Here is a 24727-nt window from a genome sequence, read left to right as displayed (position 1 = left end):
TTGGTGACATTTTTCTTGTTGCTAATTATTATAACATGTTATAACTCTGTAGTGTAAACATTGTATTATTAAACCAATTCTACAGCGTTTTATGTTATATAGGTGTTTTATGTGGTAATAGGACTGACATAATTATATCTTCAGTACAGCGGTTTGTTTCATAATTTAAAACAGATTTATTTTAAAATTTAAATTGGTATACCTAACCGTTCTATTTGTTGTATACTTTAAAACACGATTAGAACTGTGTTTTAAATACATAGGGCAGGACAGATACTCTGACTGCATAAACTGGGAAAACACTTTTAATTCCAGTAACGTTTAAGACATGGCTTGAATTTTAATCGAAAAAGAACACCCGCTTAAACTGCTGCTGGGACGGTATATTCTGTTTTAAAATTTTCCGTTGTGTGCAGTACGAAACAAAAGTGTTTGAAATTAGAAAACAAAAAGTTCTGCTGGGAATGTGATTGTTTCCGATGCAACTACACTCTGGTTTTTTACGCAGGGGATACAGGCCGCGTAAACGAAAACCGCGTAAATTTCAAAATCCGCGTAAAAAATACCACGCAAAGAAAAACCGCGTAAAAAAACCTGAGTGTACTCTCCTATATAAAATACTATGCTGCTGAACAGTGCAATAACTACATAAGCACGTTGTCGGATGCCTTACTGATAAAAAACATATAACCGAAATATATCACATATAACCGAAATATGAAACATATGAAAGCCAATAGGCTCTTTACCCTACGCAGCTACAAAGCGCCGTAAACATGGATTAACAAGTTATAACGCACACGCATGCATAAAAATAAATATTTTTTTCAACGCAACACTCAAGCAGCACACATAAGTCGCATCCTGCCGTATTGAATTAAATCCAAACCACCCCACCCACCCACTTTGCAAATCATTCTATGACAGTTGAATCCGATCAGTTGTGTTGTGTAATAATTATAATTTGTACTAGTGCGCTAGTCGTATGTGTTCGTCCTAGCAGCCCAAACCCATGCCTTCAGTTGGACCAATAGAAAAAAGACAACATGGCGATATGGCCGGGAACTCTAGTGAAAGAGGAGAACTCACTCCATTCTAGCATCTGAACCATACACTAAAAATTAAGTATATTTACGATCCGCGCGCGATCATTCAAGAATACGCAATGTATGTATGTATGTAATGTATACGCGCGATGTTATATACACGCTGGCACGCGCGACAAAAACGTCATCATACAAACGCTCGATTTCTTCGTGATCATCCACGCACATCTACGTCCACGAACTTGCAAACAGGATAACACCCCGGTGACTAATTGAACACGTTCCACGGCGACATCAAATCGAATTTATACATGCGACAAACACATTAACGTACAAATGCTTGAGCCCGTCGCAATCATCCACGCAACCTACACCCGCGTTCTCGCAGACTTGATGTCGCCGGGGTGATACTATGAACGTCTCCGCACTTATAAACATTCAAACGCGATCTCAAGCGTGAACCTATAAACTCCTTCGCTAGCACGATCATGAATCAGTCACTTCCGAAAGTCTCTATTCTCAGTACCAGCTGTCTAGATCATTGCCTTCAATTGAACCAATTTAAAAAAGAAAGCTCTCATATCCATTGAACAACACGTTCCATGGCGACATGACCAGAAACTCTAGTGATATGGGGTAACTCACTCCCTGTTAGAATGTGTTCCGTACACCGAGAATTGAATATCAGAATGACTGTCCGCGTGATCATCCAAGAACACACGCGAATATGTGAATGACCACAGGGTTACAAAATCGAATTTATACACGCGAAGTCACACGTCAAAATACAAAGTATTAAGCCCTTCGCGATCATCTATGAACACCTACGCCCGCGTAGGTACCCTCCGGTAATAAGGTGAACGTTATAGTATTTACGAAGTTACAAAAGCGATCCCGTCCGTGTCCGCGCGATCATGAATCGGTCACTTCCGGAAATCGTTATCCTCCGTCCTAGCAACTTAGGTCCATACATTCAGTTGGATCAATCAAAAAATAAAGTTCATAACCACTAGACAACACGTACCACGGTGACGTGACCGGGAACTCTATTGATACGGAAGAACCTACTTTGTTCTAGAATCTGAACACCAACAATTAAGTATCAGATTGACGGCGGGCGCGCGATCGTTGCGAAACACACGCGAATATGCGAAAGACACACGATTATAAAGTAGAATTTATACACGCGAAGTTACATACGCGTTAGCACACCCGACAGACACGCGTTCAAACACTTACGTTTACACGTACAAATGCTCGAGTGCTTCGCGATGATACACGCGATCGCAAAGTCTCTACCTTCGCACTGTACAGTAAATATCACACTCAGAATCACGACCCGCTGCAATTAGCTTTAAGCAGTGTTTTAGTGTCGACATTGCCTGTCTCGTCTGCAAATGTAGGTCCAGTAGGATAACTCTCGAAAAATGACTCAGTAGCCACCTTTCCCGTATTTTTTTTAAATTTTTATATTTAGTATCTCTAATCATAATTCATACTACAATACTAAGATTATTTCCTTTAAAAAGAGGTAAGTCGCCAGTGCATTTGAAATGTGTCAATATGCGCAACAATTATGTCACATCTAGCCAAACACTTGAAAAGGGTCTAACCGCAAAATGTAAACAGATCGAATTTTTATTATTTCCATTAAAAATATCTATCCGAACACGGCCATAACGCAACATTTGATAATGAAAAATTTTGATAAAGATTTTACAACAATTTATAAAAGCGGTTTTTCTTTATGACCAAACTGATTATGAAAAGGCCTAACTGATTACAAAAGGGCCCAACTGCTTATAAAAAGACCTAACGGATTTCTAAAGGGCTTTACTAATAATACAGTCTATTTAAAAGGGTTATAACGTATTATTGTATTATAACAGATGGTAAAAGGCTTATAACAGCAGCGCAACACCTACGCGATGAATTGATCGAAACTGCAACTGCTCTAAGTCCAATGTTTCCATAATTTACATACAGTGTCAATCTGATTTTACGATCTTCAATGGGATCAATCTGGCCATCAAATTAGATTTCACTCGATTCTTCTTACTTTCGGTGTAATGTCAGACCTGAACAGCATTTTTTGTATGAGGTATACAAGTAGAAGCAATATGCGCAATCAAACGAAATTAAATAGTATCAATTTTCCAAATTGGATTATAATCCTATCATTATAAAGGACCTGATCAAACCTTCTTTGGCAATTTTCTCAATGTTTACGTTTTGTAGATAGGCTCTTTTCAAATGTTTGGCTAGACACGTGTTCGTTTTGATTCTGAATTGGATGTGGCGGATGATTCAAAAATTTGGATCGTTTGTCCATTACTATATATTCCTGCGATTGTATACTATTCCCCCAAAAATCATTCCCCAGAATCCACCCCCCCCCCCCCCCCCCAGATTACCATTCCCCAGAAAGTCATTTTCCAGAATGTAGCTTAATTTTTAATTGATTTGATCTTTTTAACTTGCTACAGTCGTGATTCGCTGGTTGGTCACTTTTGAACTGGACCGCTTTTTAGTTGGGCCTCTGCTAGTTGGACCATTGTTCAATTAAAAAGCATCTTAATGTCAAAAGCACCTTGACAATCAAACTGAAAATAATCAGCGATGTGAACAGAAGCATTTACAGCACTACCGTCTCCTTTGGATAGTTCTGGACGTCTGTCAATCGGTCCAATTAACGAATCAAATTCGTTAGTTGGACATTGACTGTGGCCCAACCAACGAATCACGACTGTACTCGTTCCCACTTCCATCAAACGGTATTCTTCGCTTTCGATTCGTGCACATTCCACACAAAATAAAATACCGAAGTGTTCTTCCCAGAAAGAACTATTGTCCAGGAAACATGTAGTACAAATTGCAGAATCTAATCAGGTGTGTTTTGAGAGTCATTGGGAAACAATCATAGGAAACGGTAGTGCCCCTTTTTAGGATTCAAAAGAATGAACAGTGTTATGTAAGTTATATGGTGAAACCAAAACTTTGTGCATTATCGAAATAATTGAATTGATGTGGTGTTAAGTTGCTGAGGATGAGCTGCCGAAAGCGGTGGCTCCTCGCAAGTAAGCCAGTTATCCATTCGCTTATCCGTTTTGCTCAAAAATAGGAATTGATTCCTTCTTTCAAACATGAGCAGTTCATTGAATCTTCATGAAAATGACTCTTTACGTCTTCCCAGTTTGTACTTGAAGAATTGTCCCAACTTTTGAGCAAAACTATGCTGTTCGGCATAATATCTTTTGGCACAACATCGTCTGACATAAGAGATTATATGGTAGTTGGCCATTTGACTTAACAGTCGTGTAGCACAGACAAACAGACATAACACTATGATTTCCTTAAAAATATCGATCCGCCAAACACTATACACGGTTCTAACCACTCATTTACAAATTATTTAACCCTCAGACCCAGGAACATTTTTTACTAGTGGTCTATCCCGTATACTTGCGCATATACCAGTCGCGCCACATATGGATTATAATCGTGAATGCGATCACTGTCCCATCTAAAAATATATTCAAAATGACCGCTAACATTGGCGAAGAATTGTTGTCGAATATCTGTTAGTCTGTTGTATAAGTACCATTTGGCATAAGGTAAGAAAATACTTTCGAATGCATTTCGGGTAGATCGTACATTTGCGTACGAAACATTTCCAATGCAAAAGAAAGATAAATCTCGACAAACATGTGATTACGGCGTTAAAGCCAACTGTCAAAATTCACTTTTATCGGAAATTCTGAACAAACCGTTACTCTCCAACCACAGATGTTGGTAGTAAACAAAAGAAAAAAGTTTTGTCTTTCATTAAATACTGTGAACTGTGCTGTCATATGTTTGTTGAGAAATACTCTAAAAACACACCAAACCGTTTGTCAAAATGAGCATTCATTTCGATTTTAATATAGATTGAAGGAAAGTTCAAAAGAAGGAATTAACACCTATGTTTGAATAAACCGGTCAGACGAAAATATCACAAATTGGCGTGCAAAATAAAAAACAACTGCTCATGATTGAAAGAAGGAACCAATCCCTGTGATCGAGTAAATCGGTTATACGAGTGAATAGCAGGTTTGATTGCGAGGGGCAGCCATATTCGGCAGCATGTCCTCTGCAGCTTTACACCGCATCAGTTCCTTGAATTAGGTAACGCGCAAACCTTAGGCTTCGCCACAAAAAAAAAGATTAAGAACATTAACTTTTCTGGGGAATGGGGCATTCTGGGGAATGGAGCATTCTGGATAATGGCTTTCTAGGGAATGGTACATTCTGGGCAATGTCTTTCTGGGGAACGGTACATTCTGGAAGATGGAATTTTGGGGATTGGCTTTCTGGGAAATGGCTTTCTGGGGAATGGTATACAACCTATTCCTGCATGCAAAATGGTATCTAAACTGTGAATCTGTTTTGGTTTTACTTCATACTTCTGCATTTTTAGTGAATTTTTCTATGTGGCCTGCAACAGGAGACAAAAAAAAGTTGACCAAATATCTACTCAAACAATTGCTCGTAACTATCTTGTTTCAAACTAAATCAATATACACTTTCAATAACAAAACACAAATGCACACAAATTATCAAAACAAATTCTCTGTACAAAAAAGTAAACTCTGTACATAACCGGGGACAATCCCCCTGCTATGAATATAAATTAAAAATTCTATGTATATTGTACCTATTCTTTAGTTATATTGTTTCTAATTGCGACATTGCCACTAATGTTTTATACATATTTCTTTTTTTTCAGACTGGTTGAATTCAATTACCTGCAGTTATTTTTTGGAGAAGTGGAGTGAAAATTAGCAATTTTCACACTGTTATAAGTGTTCTGTGTGAATCATTTTGACATCAAATCGGTGTCTAATGCTAATGAATAATAGTGAAGCGATGACGATAATGGTCGATGGTTGAATCAACAACGTTGTCGTTTGTCTTTTTTTGTCTACAGATCCGCAACTGTTGTTGATTTTGTTTACATGTTTTTAAACGTTTCTACATTTAACCAAAATATTTATTCAGTTTTCAGGCTTAGGAGTTAGCAGTGGAAACGAGTAAAAGTCTCATATTAGCCTGAACGGGCTTGCAGTACACCTAGAAAAAAGTGAAAGTGTGTCACTGAGAAGCAAATTGTGTTAACAGATGTTAATCAAAATAAGCTCAGTACATGGTGATTGTGTTCTAAATGTGGAAAGTGCAGCGAAGGGTTTCATTGTGCATTAATCGAGCATAAAGGTTGGATAATAGAGAGAAGAATTTCTAATTGTTACTGCAATCTGATACTAACGACTCGTGTGCTATAGCGAGCAAGCAGTGTATAGCACTGCCCCTGTTGTTGGTAGCAGTGAACACCAGAAGCGGAACAGCATGAGTACGGAACACCCGGCATTGGAGCTGACGAATGGTACCGTCAGTTCGAAGCCTAATATTATCATTCACGCAACGGAATCGGCAGCGCTGGCTACCGATCCATTGATCAGCCATGTCGGTGATGGAATCTTTCTGCAGACTAAGACCGCCCAGGGACTGGCGGGAATTTTCGTGTGGATCGCATTATTCATCACGTGTCAACAGGTAGGTGCTACCTCCGTGTGTAACCATGAAGTTTTGTTTATGTTGTTTTGGAAGTATCAAACGTTGGTTTTCACCTCTTATCGTTATCATGGTGATAATCAATCACAATCAGTTCCTAATTCATTCTCGAATTTGAGCTCTATATTTGAACCTAGTGAACGCGAAATTTCTACATCTTGTCCTGTAATTTGGTAACTATTTCACCAGACTTCTGTGAAGATTTCGCAGAACTTCAAAATTCTGTCAGGTATGGCTAACACTATTTAATGTTTATGGAATAGTTTTTCGATATTGGACCGATCAGCAGTAATAGATATTATAAAATTGTTCAAATACTGAAAAGTGAACATAGTTTGCAATCACCCATATTAGTCAATATTACTTACGTGTCTCACTTCGACACCGTCAGTTATTGCAGATGGCTGTTCAACACCTCTGTTGCTCCAGCAAAGTTCATGGACACATGTTTAAAAGCGTTTGTATCAAATCTGCCAACTGTTATAGGAGTTCAAACGAGAACAAAGCCATTAGAACCGACCAAGAAGGTCACCAACTACTCTACGTCGTCAGTGATCGTGTCGCCTACCGCGAGCGTAGTTACGCAGTAAACCACCGTTTGATGGTCGGTCGATCATTCGTGGTATGCCAAAAGAACAAAGCTTAATGTTGTTTAGCATTGTTCCGTGACGTGACTATTAGCCTGTTTTTTGCATATGCATTATACTGTGTATATTTCGGTTTTACTGAGTTCGTATTCAAATGTTAGTGATTGCAGTAATGTTGTGTTGATATGCCCTATTTTTGGTTCAGAACGTATTCCGTCGAATTGCTGGTTTTCTCACATTTGTTGGGGCTGCGTCACGACCATCATCCCCAGCGTTGCCCAAGCCACATTCGTATTACCAAATCATATCTACAAATAGATTTTTAGTCCACAAATCATGCGATAATATTGTTATTTTGTTGCATCGACTGTAGGTCCAAACTATTAACTCTGGACTGGTATAAGAATAGAAATCAAATATAACTCAAATCCATCTGTAATTTGACCAGTAGTAGGGTGTTGCACACAAATGCTCGTACATACGATCTGGCTCATAAGAAATAACGGCGCGCTTGCGTTACTTCGAGCATTCATCATACACCAGCTTTTGGAATGTTTATCGAACAGATACAAACCGCAGAGAAACGAACGGAAAAAAATCCAATAATTAGAAAGCTTCTTATGTGAGATGGGTATATCCCCCTTGCGCAAACATTAGCGTATAGGAATAGTTTTCGCTCCTGCGCAGATTGCACAGCATGGCGTTTACTAATCTATGTTGTTGCCTGGTGTTGTATCACTCAATAATGCAATAATAATTTAAATAATTCGCGCCTAATGATTCGAGACGTTTTGGTACATTGCTCATTCTTGCATCTGGCTTTGCTCATCGCACTCAACAGATATGTAAATTGTAGATAAGAGAAGAATTTAATCAGGGTAATATTTAATGAGATTTCGAAAGTAAAATGAACTGAACCTAGAGGTATGGAGTTTGCATTTTTGGTTGAGAATTATCCTTTGAAATTCAAATTTTATATTTTTTATGATTTTATTTCCAAAAGTGGAGCTCCCGAATAATATTTCAACTGGAATTGAATACAAATTGTATTTAATAGCCATAGTTTTAGCCACGCCCACAGCAAAAGGATGTTAAGTAAGATTATCGAATATACGGGAATAAGGTTCCTCGAAATAAGTTATAGTTTATGTTTTACGTAGGTACAAAAATGTTTTGGAAATGATGAAATACTCACGGCATGCCGTCTCCGAACTACATCAAAAGCGGTGCCTTGCACAATACCATCATACCGCCCATACGGGAACAAATTCAAAGAAGGGAAAGTTCGTTACACCGGTCCACGTAAACAAATCATCCGCCGGCCCGTTCATGCAAATAGAACTTAGAAGATCCGGCCATCAAAAAGAGAAGGGTTCCAGAAACAATGGCACTGATAAATCTAGAAATCCTAGCTCCAAAGCTACCCTCGATATGAACCTGCTTACACCCGACCTGTTCTCCATCATAAAACAAGCAACCTTCCCCCGTCGATCCTGATCGGGGCGGGCTCTCCCGATGCATTCCGTGTGCTCTCCCAAGAAACGGTAACAGCAAACAACTCACTGCCCCCAAATCGTTCTAGTCAACACTTGTCAAACGACACATAGCCATCAACCCCCCCCCCCCCCCCCCCCCCGAACACAAAGCTAGAACCAAGCCAAAATAGCTTTTATAGTGAGGAGGTCAGCATAATAACCATAGCACAAGGCCCTATAAGCAGCGGCATCAATTCCGAAAAACGCCAAAACTACACTCTAAAAACCATGGAAGACATAGAGAAATCAAAAACATCACGATCCCGCGATCAAAGCCGGGTAGCGGATTGTTCTTGGCACCATACAAACCATATACGCGGCAATCCGCAAACAATAGCAACAACATTCAGTAGCTGAAACAAAAAAAAATCTTCTCGCGTCGACCCTGGCCGGGGACGTTCCGGATTCTTGCGATGCACGTAGCTTATCACAAAAACCCATCAGCCAACAACCCACTGTCCCTAAATCTTTCCAGTCAATACTCGTCCAGCAGTACTCAGCCGTCAATCATCCGAACACAGCACAACAATTCAGCCTTGCAACTGCAAGATCGAACCACAGCCGTCAGGACAACAGCAATGCGAACCGTCAGCTCGGCAGCCCAAGATCCAACTCTTCTACAAGTCTTCTTAGCTCCATAGCGTATAGCAATCAATTCAACCTCAGCTACTTCTCTGGAGGAGAGGAACTGTACCCTTGCCATCCAGTGGAACCTGAGTGCTCTGAGAGAGTGCCTTGGTGATCTCCAATACATTATAGCCCGCACTCATCCGATATGCTTGGCATTGAAAAAAACTCATCAGGATAAGCATTAACTTGTCTCCCTGGTTCGGCAACAAATACATATGGGGATCATCCAGTGGAGCAATCATTTATCAAACCGTCGGCCGCGGTATTAGAGCTGACATCTTGTCGGCACTGATCCGATAACTGTTGCGGAAACAATCTCTTTCGCAAGCAAGTGTACTATCGTGTCCAATGGACTCCATATAACGGGTGTTCAATAAAAAAAGAATGATGTCAATACCTTTCTGCAATTAAAGTAAAGAGCGTTATTTTTTTCTCTCCAAGAGAATTACTCTCTGGACTCTCTAGAAATGGGCGGCCTGTTTCTTTTCGCTCGGGTGCTGTCAGTTCAATCGAAGGTGGCGTCGAAACAGCAAGCACTCCGCGAGTGTGTTGTACGGTTTTATGAAACGCATGGTTATCGTAGCAAAAAGTACGATGGACCACTTTCGAGACTAAAACGTGCCGGTGAGTAAAGTTTACCGGATCCTGGCATCCTCTGAGCGTGGAGCGGAAGGCCGGCAGCGACCATCCGGCGAAAATAATGACGAAAAAGAAGGAAGCGTAAAAAAGCTGTTCGATAGCAAGGACGGAACGAGTATGCGTGACGTCGTTCCCGAAAATATCACTGCTCCCATAGCTTGATTCACCGGACCCTCAAGATGGAGGACATCATCTCTTGAATGAAGACTCAATCTCCCGAGTACACGGACGAGTAGATAGCGATCGTGAAGTCGCAGTGCCGGTGGATGATGAAGATACCACGACACGTCGTTCGTTCTGGACGACGAAAGTTACTTTCTGTTCTCGAAAACCCACATTCCAGGAAATGACAGCTACTATTCCAGCGACAAGTCGGCCACACCTCCCGAATTAAAATATAAGTTTCAAGCATAAATTTGAAAAAAAAGTTCTGCCGTACATCGCCATATCGGACAGAGGGGTTCCAAAGCCGTGGTGAAGCCGAGCGGTCTGGCCGCCAATCAACAAGTTAACCAGGAATATTGTTAGTTTTAAGATAGCTGTAAATATTTCCTAAAAAACTATTGAATTCCTAGTTTTAAAATTTTTCATAAAAAAAATCTTTTGCTCCCTCTCTTGTATATAGAATCTTATTTCTAGTCTTAAGATAGCTGTAAATTTTTTCTCTTTTATAAGAAAAATATTTCAACATTGTAACCTCCTAGTTTTAAAATATCCAAAATGTAAAAAAAGAATTTGGCACCGCCAAGCTAACGCATTTGTGCCTATCAAATAAACGAAATGAATAAAAAAAAGTTAACCAGGATGAGTGTCTTGAGAAAATCATTCTGCCGTTCTTAATGGAGCATCATGCGGATAGGAAGTACGTCTTCTGGCCAGAAAAGACGTCTTCCCATCACGCCAAGAAGACGCTGGGGTATCTTGAGCAAAGAAAGATACCGTACGTACCGAGAGAAAGGAACCCGACCAACTTGCCCCAGTACTGTGAGGATTTTTTCGACTCCCTCAGTACCCTAGTGTACAAAAATAATTGGCGGGCCAAGGATACGAAGCAGTTGACCACTAGGATCCGAAATTGTGTCCGTAAGATGGACGTCAGTGCCGGCCAGCGCTCTTCTGAGAGAATCACGACGCTCGCATGATCATGAATCGGTCACTTCCGGAAGTTTCTATCCTCGGTACCAGCAGACTAGGCCCATGCCATCAATTGCATAAGCATAAGCATAAAAAATCGCCCGTGGTTGCTACTTCGTTATTGACCCGTACCAATTGAGATTGCAAAATGTTCATTGGAACAACATGCTTGGGAATAGCATGATGAGCCACATTTTGCCATGTATATTGATCCCTACATTCTAATCTATACCGACGCCGGCCACGTTCGAATGCACATGTATAACGGGAAGGGGAACGTTGTTAGTAAGTGTGCCAATAGCGTCATCATGTAATAATTGCTCTGGGCAGCCGGTTGCCGAGAATTCGGGAAATTTATCATTTGTCGTATTAATACGATTGGCCAACCCAAGTAACATTTGAAATCTTATAGCACACTACAAGTGTAATCTAAGTTTTATGAACGACTTCAAGAATGCCACAAAACCTGAAATTTTACATGGCAAACAAGCAACTTGACCTCCGGATAGCCGACTATGAGGAGCATATTTTATATTTTTGTAAATCGGTAACGTTCATTTTGCTATCACGCGACAAATGTTTCGTTGTTTCTATCGTGTTGGTGCTGATTTTACCCTACGATCGTTTGAATGAGATATGGAATCTATTCTTGTAGATAGTTAGAATTACACTTATGTAATGGTTTCGTAATAAGAGGGGCTTTCATAAATCTGCAAAAATAATATGACAATAGGAATGTAAAACTGAGTTATTTCCGTATCAATAGCATAACAGAATGCCGATTCTAAGCAAATAATAGTTCAACGATTCTAAGCAGTCACTTCCGGGCGCGATTTATTTATTGTTATGATAACTACTAGGTTATGCCAAATAAGTACCAAAGGAGTATAAACACATGAGATAGTTGACAATTCTACAGCTCTGGGTGACTGAAGTCATCACACCACTCAGACAAGACCATGCGCCCTCCCCACGCATACTCAACGCTCCGTGAACTAGCTCCCTAGTTGGTCAAGCAAGCACCGAAGTTATAAAAAAATGTCTACACGCCAGCACACGCGACAAAAACGTTAACATACAAACGCTCGAGCCTTTGCGATCATCCTCGCGATTATCCTTGCTGCAATAAGCCAAGGTCCATGACATCAATTGGACCAATTTAAAAAAACAAAAATAATAGTGTCAAATGGTCACGTCAGGCCTTTCATTTGCAACTGGGTTCAGTAATATCGGTTCAGCCATTGCTGAAACAATTACATGACCTTATTGTACATGCATACATACATACAGATACACACATATATACAGAAGTTGTCCCAAATTGTCGAGCTGAGTCGATTGGTATATGAGATTCGGCCCTCCAGGCCTCGGAAAAAGTTTTCAAAGTTTGAGCGAATCCTATACACTCAGATTTTTTTACGCGGGGGATACAGGCTGCGTAAAGAACCGCGTCAATTTCAAAATCCGCGTTAATGAAAACCGTGTAAATTTCAATATCCGCGTAAATGAAGACCGTGTAAATTTAAGAATCCGCTTTAATGGGAACCTCATTAATGGATACCGCGTAAATTAAAAATTCCGCGTGAATGAATACCGCGTAAATTTCAAAATCCGCGTAAATAAAAACCGCGTAAATGAAAACCGAGTAAATTTCATAATCCGTGTAAATGAAATCCGCGTAAATTTCAAAATCCGCGTAAATGAAAACCACGTAAGTTTCAAAATCCGCGTAAATTTCAAAATCCGCGTAAATGAATACCGTGTAAATTTAAGAATCCGCGTTAATGGGAACCTAATCAATGGATACCGCGTGAATTAAAAATTCCGCGTAAATGAAAACCGCGTAAATTTCAAAATCAGCGTAAATGAAAACCGCGTAAATTTCAAAATCCGCGTAAATTTCAAGATCCGCGTAAATTTCAAAATCCGCGTAAATTTCAAGATCCGCGTAAATTTCAAAATCCACGTAAATGAAAACTGCGTAAATTTCAAAATCAGCGTAAATGAAAACCGCGTAAATTTCAAAATCCGCGTAAATTTCAAGATCCGCGTAAATTTCAAAATACACGTAAATGAAAACCGCGTAAATTTCAAAATCCGCGTAAATTTAAGAATCCGCGTTAATGGGAACCTCATTAATGGATACCGCGTAAATTAAAAATTCCGCGTAAATTTCAAAATCCGCGTAAATGAAAACCGCATAAATTTCAAAATCCGCGTGAATGAAAACTGCGTAAATTTCAAAATCCGCGCATATTTCAAAATCCGCGCAAATTTCAAAATCCACGTAAATGAAAACCGCGTAAATTTCAAAATCCGCGTAAATGAAAACCGCGTAAATTTCAAAATTCGCGTAAGTAAAAACCGCGTAAATTTCAAAATCCGCGTAAATGAAAACCGCGTAAATTTCAAAATCCGCGTAAATGAAAACCGCGTAAATTTCAAAATCCGCGTAAAAGAATACCGCGCAAAAAAACGCGTAAAAAACCTGAGTGTACCTTTCTTTTGTAAGAAATAAATAAAGAAAGCTCTCATATACACTGGATATCACATTCCATCCATAGGTAATTCGCTCCCTATCAGAATGTGAATGACCACACGGTTACAAAATCGAATTTCTACACGAGAAGTCACTTGCACGCGAGCACACGCGACAAACACGTTAACATACGATCGCTTAAGCCCTTCGCGATCAACCACGCACACCTACTTCCGTCAAACGTCCGTGTTCGCGCGGTCATGAATCGGTCACATCCCTCCGTACTAGCAACTTAGGTTCATACATTCAGTGGAACCAATTAAAAAATTAACCACGTTCCATGGCGACATGACCAGGAACTCTAGTGAAATAGAATATCTCCTCCGTACACCAAAAATGAAGTATCAGATTCACGTTCCGCACGCTATCATCTAAGAACATACGCGAATATGCGAAAGTACACGGTCATAAAATAGAATTTAAACACGGAAAGTTACGCACACGTGACATACAAACGCACTCGTGATCGAACAGGTTAGCGTATAACCGCTCGAGCCCTTCGCGATGATACACGCGATCGCGAAGTCTCTACGTCCGCATATATCTGAATATCTGAACCGTACAATGAATATCACATTCAGAATCACGGCCTGCTGCAATTGGCCTTAGGCAGTGTTTTAGTGGGTGACATTTCCCGTCTCGTCTTCAATTGTAGTGTGTGATTCTGACGGGGAGCCCTTCCAAGAATCTAACTCTACAGCTCCAGTAGGACAACTCTCGAAAAAAAGACATTTATCAATGCCAAACCACTATATATTTCTCAGATAACATGTTCTGGGCAAGATATATTCATTTTTGTTCACTGACATACTTCAAATGCAACAATAAAATCTGTAATTGTTTGTTGAAACCAGGTCACGCATTATGAGAAATTCGACAAAACAACATTCCGTTCAACACATTTTGTAAGAGCTCCCCGTCAGAATCACATACTACAATTTGCAGACGAGACAGGCGATGTCGCCAACTAAAACACTGCTTTAGGCCAATTGTAGCGGGCCGTGATTCTGAATGTGATATTCATTGTACGGTTCAGGTATGTGCGGGCGTAGGGACTCGCGATCGCGTGTATCATCGTGAAGGGCTCGAGCATTTGTACGTTAACGTGTTCGATCGCGTGTGCCTTTGTATGTCGGGTGTGCCAACGTGTATGTAACTTCGCGTGTAGAAATTTTATATTTAAACCGCCTTTCGCATATTCGCGTGTTCCAGAATGACCGCGCGTATACCGTGAATCTAATACTCAATTTTTCGTGTACGGTTAAGATTCTAGAACAAAGTGGGTTCTTCCATATCACTAGAGTTCCCAGTCATGTCGCCATGGAACGTGTTGTCTAGTGGATGTGAGCTTTATTTTTTGATTGGTATAACTGAATGTATGGACCTAAGTTGCTAGAATGAAGGGTCGTGACCGATTCACGATAGTGCGCGTTTGCGGGTTCGCGTTTGAGACCGCGCCTGCAACTTCGCAAGTACTAAAACGCTAACATTGTTACCGGAGTGTTATTAAGTTTGCGCGATCGCGAACGTAGGTGTGCATAGATGATCGCGAAGAGCTTAAGCGTTCGTATGTTGACGTGTTTGTCGCGTGTGCTCTCGTGTATGTGACTTCGCGTGAATAAATTCGATTTTGTAACCCTGTGGCCATTCACATATTCGCGTATGTTCTTGGATGGCCACGCGGACCGTCATTCTGATATTTAGTTTTCGATGTACGGATCACATTCTAACAGGGAGTGAGTTACCTCATATCACTAGAGTTCCCGGTCATGACGCCATGGAACGTGTTTTCCAGTGGATATGAGAGCTTTCTAGTTTATTCAATTGAAGGCATGGACCTAGACTGGAATCAAGGATAGAGACTTCCGGACGTGACCGATTCATGCTCGCGCGAGTGCGGGGGACTGTAGATTTACGCTAGAGATCGAGTTTGAATGTTTAGAAGTGCTGAGACGTTCATATTATCTGCGAGAGCGCGAGTGTAGGTTGTGTGGATGATCGCGAAGGGCTCAAGCATTTGTATGTTTGTTTGTCGCATGTATGTGACTTCGTGTGTATAAATTCGATTTTTGTGTCGCCATGGAACGTGTAGTTTAGTGGATATGAGCATCATCTTTTTGATTAGTCTACCTGAAGGCATTGGACTTAAGCTACTAGGGCCGAGAATAGGGGCTTCCGGACGAAACCGATTCATGATCGCGCGAACACGGGCATTTGGAGGTTCACTCTCGAGACCGCGTTTGTGAATTTATAAGTACTAAACCGTTCACTTAGTCACCGGGGTGTTATCCCTTTTACGAGATCGCGTGTGTGGTTGTGCGTGGATGATCGCGAAGGACTCGAGCGTTTGCATGTTGACGTTTTTGTTGCGTGTGCTAGTTTGTATGTAACTTCGCGTGGACACATTATTATAAGCGTATGGCCAGTCGCATGTTCTTCAATGATCGCGTGTAGATGTCTTGTCTAGTTTTTATTCCTATTGGTCCTAATGAAGGCATGAGTTTGGGTTGCTAGGATCAGGAGTAGAGACTTCCGGCCGTCACTGATCCATGCGCGAGCGGTGAGTTGATGCTTGAGAACGCGTTAGTAAATTTTTAGGTGCAAACGTTCATTTAATTTCCGGGGTGTTTGAATGTTGACGAGATCGCGGGTGTTCGCATTCGTGACCAGGATTGTGTTATCGCGAAGGCCACGTTTGTACGTTTGGAATAAGAGATTGTGAGTGTGTATGGGAGAATAAACAATTTGTGTTAGCGAGTGTTAGCATGGATCCAATTTAAAATATAGCAATAAAAGAAGGGTGCCTCCAATGAGAATTGGGCCCTAAACCCACATAATTTGACCATGGCAGTGGACAATAAAGGTCGCCAAGTTAAGTACTAAAATTGATCACAATGTAGCTTAACTAAAAAAAAATAATCGTATCCCAAGTTTCTGTGATATAATCACTGTAATACTGCTTTGGTGAAAAAGCCCCCGGACCACATCAAGGTACAGTAGCATGCCGAGGGTTTTGCATTGATAAATGTCTTTGCAACAAAATGATATCGAAAAATCCCAAAGTGTTGTACAAAGTGCAACAGTGGGCGAGTGTTAACAAAAAACTTCCAAAATGCAACAGTTGTCGAGATATTTGGAGTTCTACTCTAACAATCAACTAAAACAATTGCTTCGTGAAATAATGCCGTTTTTAAAAATTATTCGCTTTCCACCGCCATAAAATATCAACAATCAAATGTTTATCGGTTTAAAGACCTAAACAAATTTTTTGACGTTTTTGGATCATGGGGAAGCTTTCAGTAAAAAAGTTTCCCCAACAACAACTTTGAACATATTTTTATAATTCCTACTGCTTTCAAATGAAATCAATATGCGGAAATTATTATTACGGGAATTTAATCTATCAAATAGGTTAATCTGGACCATAATGGGAAAAATTATATACTCAATTGGAAAGTGAAAACAGCAATCTATAAACTTTGGTTAAATATCGGATAGTCAAACGTAAGTAGCAGCAGATTGTGTTAAGTAATACGAGAGTGGTTCTATCTAACTGTAAAGCAAGTATTCATTCCCTATGTTTATTATGCCAACCCGATATACTTCATCTGCAATTGTTTTGAAGCGTAGCAAGATCGACAGCAAAGCTCCCACTATGGCGATCGTTGTGTAAATGCCGCATCAGCTTGTGTGCACTCGAATCTTTTACAACTTGCAAAACGTGTGTGCCCTATAATGGCACACATCTTATTTTGTACAGTGACGATGAACATATACATATATATCAGACATTGCATAGAATCGGTTCGGTTTTCCAAGTTGAGAATTGAGTTATTACATGTATGAGCCTTTCTTCTATATGCTAACGATTTTTTTGCAGATGTAGCTTTCTGAGAAACGTTAGTTAATTAAGTTCATTTTTCAGCAAATTGAATGATTCATGAATTGGTTGTGAATCGCGATTAATCGAATAACTGTGTTTTTATATCTTTGATTTATGTGCACTGTTAACTATTTACTTTGATTTCGTTGGTTGATCTGCTTTACTGATTAGCGAATTTATACAGTCAACATTAAGGTAATAGTGTCGATTTCCAAACCCTTCTGTTTGATATTTGGATCTTTATTGTTGTGTGCTTACATATGCAGGTATGTATATCGAATCGATAAACGAAAGCGTCAGATGGGTGAGCGACATGTGTGAAATTTACAGACACAAACTAACCCACCGGGAATAGTACAAACGTAACATTTGAAAACAACGAATGTGGAAATGATAACTTTCCAATATTACCACAATATCTGTATGTTAAAAGACGAAGATTTTCACGCATATTATGTAAAATGTTAAGAAGAAATCGTAAAATTATTAAAACGGATGTGTCTTATTTGTAGATACACTGTTTTGAAAATCGATGGCAGAAATATCTGGGAGATCGATGATATCGAGCACAATTCATGCTCGATGGTTTGTTTCCACTTATTTTGAACGTTCCGTTTCAATGGGGCTAAAGTTTGACATTCGTAGTGATAGCGATAGAAAATAAGCATGGTATGAAAAATGTCTCCATCACTATCCGCATGTTTATGACATACAGCAACCGCAGTAAAAATATATCAAATCACTCCTGGAAGGCATATAGTTCTGATTGCAACTTTCACTTCGTTTGGGTGTAGCAATTCCTTTTCAGTACCACTTGCCTGTAACATAGATGATGTAAAACATATGTTACATATTGTCGACGCAAGCGAATTCGCCACATGTCCAATTCTGTCGCCTCCGTAGATTTTTTTTATTATATTGAAAATGGCACACATGCTAAAGTCAGGCCACGAACCAAGCCCGTATGTTCTATACCAAACGGGTTATAATCTGCTAGTGTTTGTGTCAGAGATATGATGAGTTTACATATCATTCCTGGTACTTTCTCCAATGATGTTGTGGGGTTTGTTTGTATTCACAAAACGTGTGACTATGAGTAATCTGTTCATAAATTAGATTAACAGTGATGTCTGCTTACGTGATTCATTGATGCTAGCGTATAATGGTATGGTTTTTTATTGTGCTGTGTCAATTTAAGTCAATTCGACAGGGATTTACCTTTGCAATACAGTGGTGTCGCGCTATCATAACAGGCTCTAACCGAAGATAACTTTCTCAAACGATCGTAAATAGATGCGGACTGAGCAAGTTAGCTTCCCGTTTTATTTTAATTTCATAAACTACCCTTTGGCAAGCTGAAGTTTAGCGTCTGCGGACATTTTAAAATTATTTCTAAGATTACTTTTGCAGGGTGGTGTGGGCAAGTGCTTAATCCTACTAATTTTACTGTGACAACTTTGACCTGAAAACTTTAACAGCGCCTTTTCTGCGCCGTATACGAACTATATCACAGTCTTCATGGTGTACCTCACAGTCCTTCTCGACATACGTCGTAGATCTAGTAATATTTTAAATGTTTTCATATTTACATTTCTCAAGCATTTTGCGCATCTTGGCCTTGGCATATTAATCAGGTTCTATCTATAAATCAGGAATCAGTAGCGACTGGCTCAAATGGTACGTGCCCCATGTTGATCGGAAATTTGTGCTTTGCCATGATTTCTCTTTTCATCATTTCCCTGATGGGTAGGATTGGGGAAGTTTTAAGGTTAGAGATAAGAAAAATAACGACATAGAGAACATAGACAATACGGAAGTATTCTTCACTCCCAAGGGAATAAAGACACTTCTCGATGAGCGGATATTTCAGAGGGGATATTGAGATAACAGAACGACAACGCCTCCGAAGAGCTATTGTCATTGAAATTCGACTTAAGCCGATATAGATTTATAAACTGTCGTCGTGACATTTGAAAGTCATAGTTCAGTTCGGTCGTCGATACTGCAAAAATACTGCTATATTTTCTCTGTAGGCGACTTGGTTCTCAGAACTTCCCTGCAAACTGCCCACGAACCAGGATTATGGAACTTGAGCCTCATCAAAACATCAGTACTCTTCAAACATTTCTTGGGATTCCATGGAATGTAACCTTATTCTAGTGAAGGGCCTTCTCACTTATCTCCTCCAATTTATATTTCAACGAGGTACAGATTTGTATGGATATGGGATGAATGAGTTAGGAGGGATTGAAAGGACACACGTGCAGATTTTTCAACAGATCATGCTTCAGCGCAATCGAAAAATGACCTTTCTCCAACCTTGCTTGCGCTCGATAAGTATTGAGACTCGAATACTCTATGTAATGAGATGAAGCATTGTTGAAGAGAGCACCTCTGCGGTTGTGCTTCTTTTCTTTGATTTTGATCAATTTGTTTCCCAATTTTAAGGATTTAGAAGAAGCACTTTTCTTGCAACTACCAGTATTACCACCTGATGTTGTGGGAAGTGATTATTCATAAATCCAAAGGTTGACATATGATGTTATTCATAGATTTAGGAACATTAATTCACAAAATCAAAACAGCCTGGATACTTCCTCGTGAACTATTTCACGAAACTCAGAATTTTATTCATGGATCCATACAATCCTCGTGAACTAATTCATGATTTCTAATGTATTAGTCAGGATCCAATATACGTGATCGAGAAATAGTTCACAAAACTATCAAATATTATTCATGTATTCGTGAACTGGTTCATGATTCTTAGTATAATAGTCCCGACTTATCGTTCGTGGTTGTGAAATAGTTCACGAAATCATGAAATACTATTCATGCACCCGCGAACTTGTTCATGATCCCTAGTATACTAGTCACGATTTACCATTTGCGTTCGTGAAGCATTTCACGAGATCATACATTATTCAAGTATTAGTGAACTGGTTCATGATTCCTGGTATACTAGCCACGATTTACTACTCGTGTTCGTGAAATAGTTCACGAAATCATAGAATATTGTTCATGTATTCATGAACTGAAAGTCACAACTTACCATTTGTGGTCGTGAAATAGTTCGCGAAATCATAATTTTTTTTGAAAAAATAGCAGATCGCGATAAGGCAAAGAAAAATTACTAAAGTAAGATTTAGAATAAAACATCGTGATAACATGCAAATAAATTACGAAAATCGTGACTAAGATCCTAAAATCAAGAGAATAAATCATACTATTCGTGACAAAGATATTAAAAATCGCGACTAAGATCCTGTAATCATGAACCTAAATCACTCTACTCGTGACTAAAATATTAAGATAACGTGAATAAAAATTGCGAAAATCGTGACCAAGATCCTGAAATCATGAATATAACACATTACTCTTGTTTTATGTATCAAACATCGTGACTAAGATCCTGAATTCATGAACATATATAACTCTACTCGTGACTAGAATATCACGATAACGCGAGTAGAAATATGAAAATCGTGACAAGATCCTGAAATCATCAATATAAATCACATTACTCACACAAAAATCGTGACTAGTATTCTGAAATCTTGACTTAAATACCACGATATAGACGTTACGAAAATCGTGAAAATCATGAACATAAATTACGCTATTCTGGCAGAAAAATCCGATAGCAAACTCATAAATAAAATATCACGGTAACCTGATGAGAAATCACAAAAATCGTAAATAAGCTAGGAACATCGTTTAACTGCCGTCTGAGTATTCCCAAATTGTGAACAAGGATCACAACAAAAACTAAACATGTCCAGGGAACAACCACAGTAACCCTACCAAACACACTAGTTTTTTGGAAACACAAATAATTTCATGAATACGAGGTTTATTATTCATAATGTCAGGAACTTGGTCATGTAAATCCTTCAGTTCACGAAATCGTGATCTTGTTTTCATGAATTTATGAATGGATTTTTTTTCCATCTACGAATCATACAGTACATAAATGTAACGCCATCTTCATTTCAGAAAGGATTTTAATCTCAATAAACAATCATTCTGCGTTTAGCCCCTCCCCTACGTTGAGGGGTTTAACGGTATTGCAAACATCATCATATTGCGTGGTCTTTGCATTACTCCTCGATAGTGGCACATCAAGGAGACCGAGAGGACTTATGGGCCTTTTTTATGTTTTGTGTTTTTTCATACTCTGCACCTACTCATACTAACGCTCAACCACTAGCCTGTGTGCCCTGGCGTGGCCGGCTGGCCAGTCGACGTGGATTGACTTTTGCTGTGGCCGTGTTTGATGACATTGTTCCACAGTTTAATAGCAATTTGTGTGGACGTGTGGCTCACAATGTATACATTCGACGCGAACTAGTTTTTTGGAAATGCAAATAGTTTCATGAATACGAGATTTATTATTCATAATTTCAGGAGCTTGGTAACGGTTTTTGTAATACCTGCAGTTCACGTGGTCTTGTTTTCATGAATTTAGGAACGGATTATTTTCCGTGCGCAGAGGCCAAGAACTAGGCAGCCAATCGACATTACTGTCTTTCAATAGGATTCGACTAACGAACATCGTCCTGAACAAATAGATGAGTGATACCTGCGTATGAATTGTTTTCCCATCTTATTTAGACAGAAGGTCTTCCAAATTTTGTGAACAACATTTAGAAACAACCAATCCTCAACCATTTTTTGATATTGTTCGCAAAATATGTTGGCATTGTCTCCAGTATCATTTTTAAACAAAAAAGGATCCAGTATGCCATTCGTGTGTAAACTACACTGCACAGCACAGTCGCTTTATTGGGTTTGAAATAGGATATCTAGAATCTTCTCTGGTAGCTTATCACACTGAATAAGCAGTTTTGTTTATTTAATACCCCATACACCCAAAATGAGCGTCGTTTGAAAAGATGTATTATTGGCAGCTAGTCGCTTTATCGAAAGGTCATTTTTAGTTGAACAATCCAAAATTTGAAGAAGATGTTCAAGAGTATAAAATTGTGGAGAAAGCTGAACAAATCGAAAGGAAAATTAACTTCATATGTCAGCTCAGCGTTGCAAGCCATCTCATTTGAAGAAAATGCTCAAAACTCCCTTTACTAATTAGTAGACTTTGTAAAAAACTCAGCACTCTAGTTCACTATTGGTTGCCACGATCATTAACAACAACGAATAAAACACTTAATCTGATGCTATATAAAAGTTATGTTTTTATCTTAGCGGAAATTTAAATTCACCCGGATGTCGATCACAATCAATCACAAAAGTATGTATCAATATTTACTTTTCATTGTCTCGAAGCACTTTATGTTGGAACCAGTAGCAACATTTTAGTCGCTTCACATGATTGATTATGTAAATGCAGGCATGATGCGTGATGAAAGAGTACAGAGGCATCGGAAAGGTAATTTATTTTGACACAATACAAAACGTTGGCTTGTTGCCTTCTGAACCTGTCTTTTGTTTTACTCAAAAAAGACAAAATCTCATAGAGAGTCGTGATTTCATCTGAAATAAAAAAAAATCATGAACGCATGGTTTTTTAGTGTTTCGAATTTTCCTCGTCAGTAACTAACACCAACTTAATGCTGGTTAGCGCTAATTTGGTGCTGGTTTGGACTTATTTAACTAGCATTAACATCAAATTGCTGACGAGGAGAGTCCAAAACAATAAAAAAACATACTTCATGTTAGGTCTTGTGTCCTTATGGACAAACATTTGGTTTTGCCAAAACTTATTTAGGAATTTTGCATAATCATAAATGTCTTCGTAAGGCAGCTCATGCTTAAATAAATGTTAATTCTGAAAGGTTTTCGAAATTTTGGTACAAATTAGAATATATGTTTTAAGTACAAAAGAAATACAGTACAAAAGAAATCATTTGAATACAATAAAACTCCGAAAATAGTTCGAATAAACTTCCAAATATCAAGATATTCGTATGTACAAAAAATGTTCTATAGGAAGAACGACGTGCTGGAATTATTTCACTTAGCATCAATAAAGTTCCAAGAATATATTAAACGAGAACTGAAGCTTTTATTTCCATTCAGAATCAATTAAAAACATTCCGAAACAGTTTCTAATCACTTATTGAATTTGCGTTTCGTCTGTCTCATCAGAATCCGGCACTAACTTAGAGACATGACTAAGTTAGTACCGGATTGACGCTAGCTTCATAAACGAATACACTGTGTTTCTGAGCAAACTCCTAGTTGAGCGTGATGTACCGCAAGAAAAGTAGTTCTGATTCAGCTGATGAGAACTAATGAAGTCAAAATACAATATTCAATGCTGTATTTCTCTTTGGTAGAAAAAAATAGGTTCAAACCAATTCTTTTCCAACACGAAGAAAATGATTGACAGGACAAAGCTAATGTCAATCCGGTGCTTGCTTAGTCCAGTCACTAAGTTAGTGTCGGATTCTGATGAGACGAAGTCGAAAGGTCGTCAAACGGTTAGATAACATAGTCTTCACAAAAGAGATTAGAATGGCAAGGAGACGACATGTTCCGATTGGAGTTTCAATTCAGCCGTAGAAGCTTACAACTGAGTTCGGATTCCGGACGGAGTATGTCGCTTCTAATCTATTTAGTTCTCACAAGTTTCCTATCTCACGCCTCCACCCGTGTCTAAGTCTATTGATGACATTTGGTCTTTAGACCGGCGACGACTGGGTGCTATCAGCCTTCTGCCGATCTCTTTGCATTTTTTCCTTATTCGGCATGTTATGATTCCCTTTATTACTATATCTCTATACTATACTCTATCTATACTCATAGACATGCAAACGCTCGTGGCTTTCGCGATAACACAGACCTGGTCACAAACGCAACCATGTAATTGCAGTCATCTACACATACTTACGCCCGTGATTTTGCCAACAATAAAACGCCTTGGTGGTTAAGTAAACATTGTAGCACCTATAAACTTACAAACGCGGTCTTAAGCATTAACCAACCACTCGCGTGATCATGAAACGATCACGTCCGGAATTCTAACCTCGGTCCTAGCATCGTAGACTCGTGCCTTCGGTTGGATCAATTAATAAACTGACAATCGTCTTCACTAGACAACACGTTCCATGGCGACATGACCAGGAACTCCAGTGATATGGGAAAACTGGTGCTCTTCTAGTATC

At 39.2% G+C, this 24727-nt stretch overlaps 1 protein-coding gene across 10 annotated transcripts in view; it reads left to right on the top strand.

The window, feature by feature from the left end:
- Positions 1–24727, top strand: part of LOC131692556 (transmembrane protein 184B) — a 108864-nt gene that overhangs the window by 15480 nt on the left and 68657 nt on the right. For 8 of the 10 annotated variants that reach the window (XM_058979661.1, XM_058979664.1, XM_058979665.1 and 5 more), the window contains one exon: positions 6084–6635. In XM_058979661.1, coding sequence (XP_058835644.1) covers positions 6429–6635 — 207 coding nt within the window. In that variant the 5' untranslated portion in view covers positions 6084–6428. Of the gene's footprint in view, positions 1–6083; positions 6636–24727 lie in introns of those variants that run through there. The other 2 variants (XM_058979666.1, XM_058979667.1) reach the window with 1 other exon arrangement.

Source organism: Topomyia yanbarensis, chromosome 3 (genome assembly GCF_030247195.1).
Source record: "Topomyia yanbarensis strain Yona2022 chromosome 3, ASM3024719v1, whole genome shotgun sequence".
NCBI lineage: Eukaryota > Metazoa > Arthropoda > Insecta > Diptera > Culicidae > Topomyia > Topomyia yanbarensis.
Note: the sequence above shows the minus strand (reverse complement) of the source record. Positions and strands in the feature narration are given on the sequence as shown.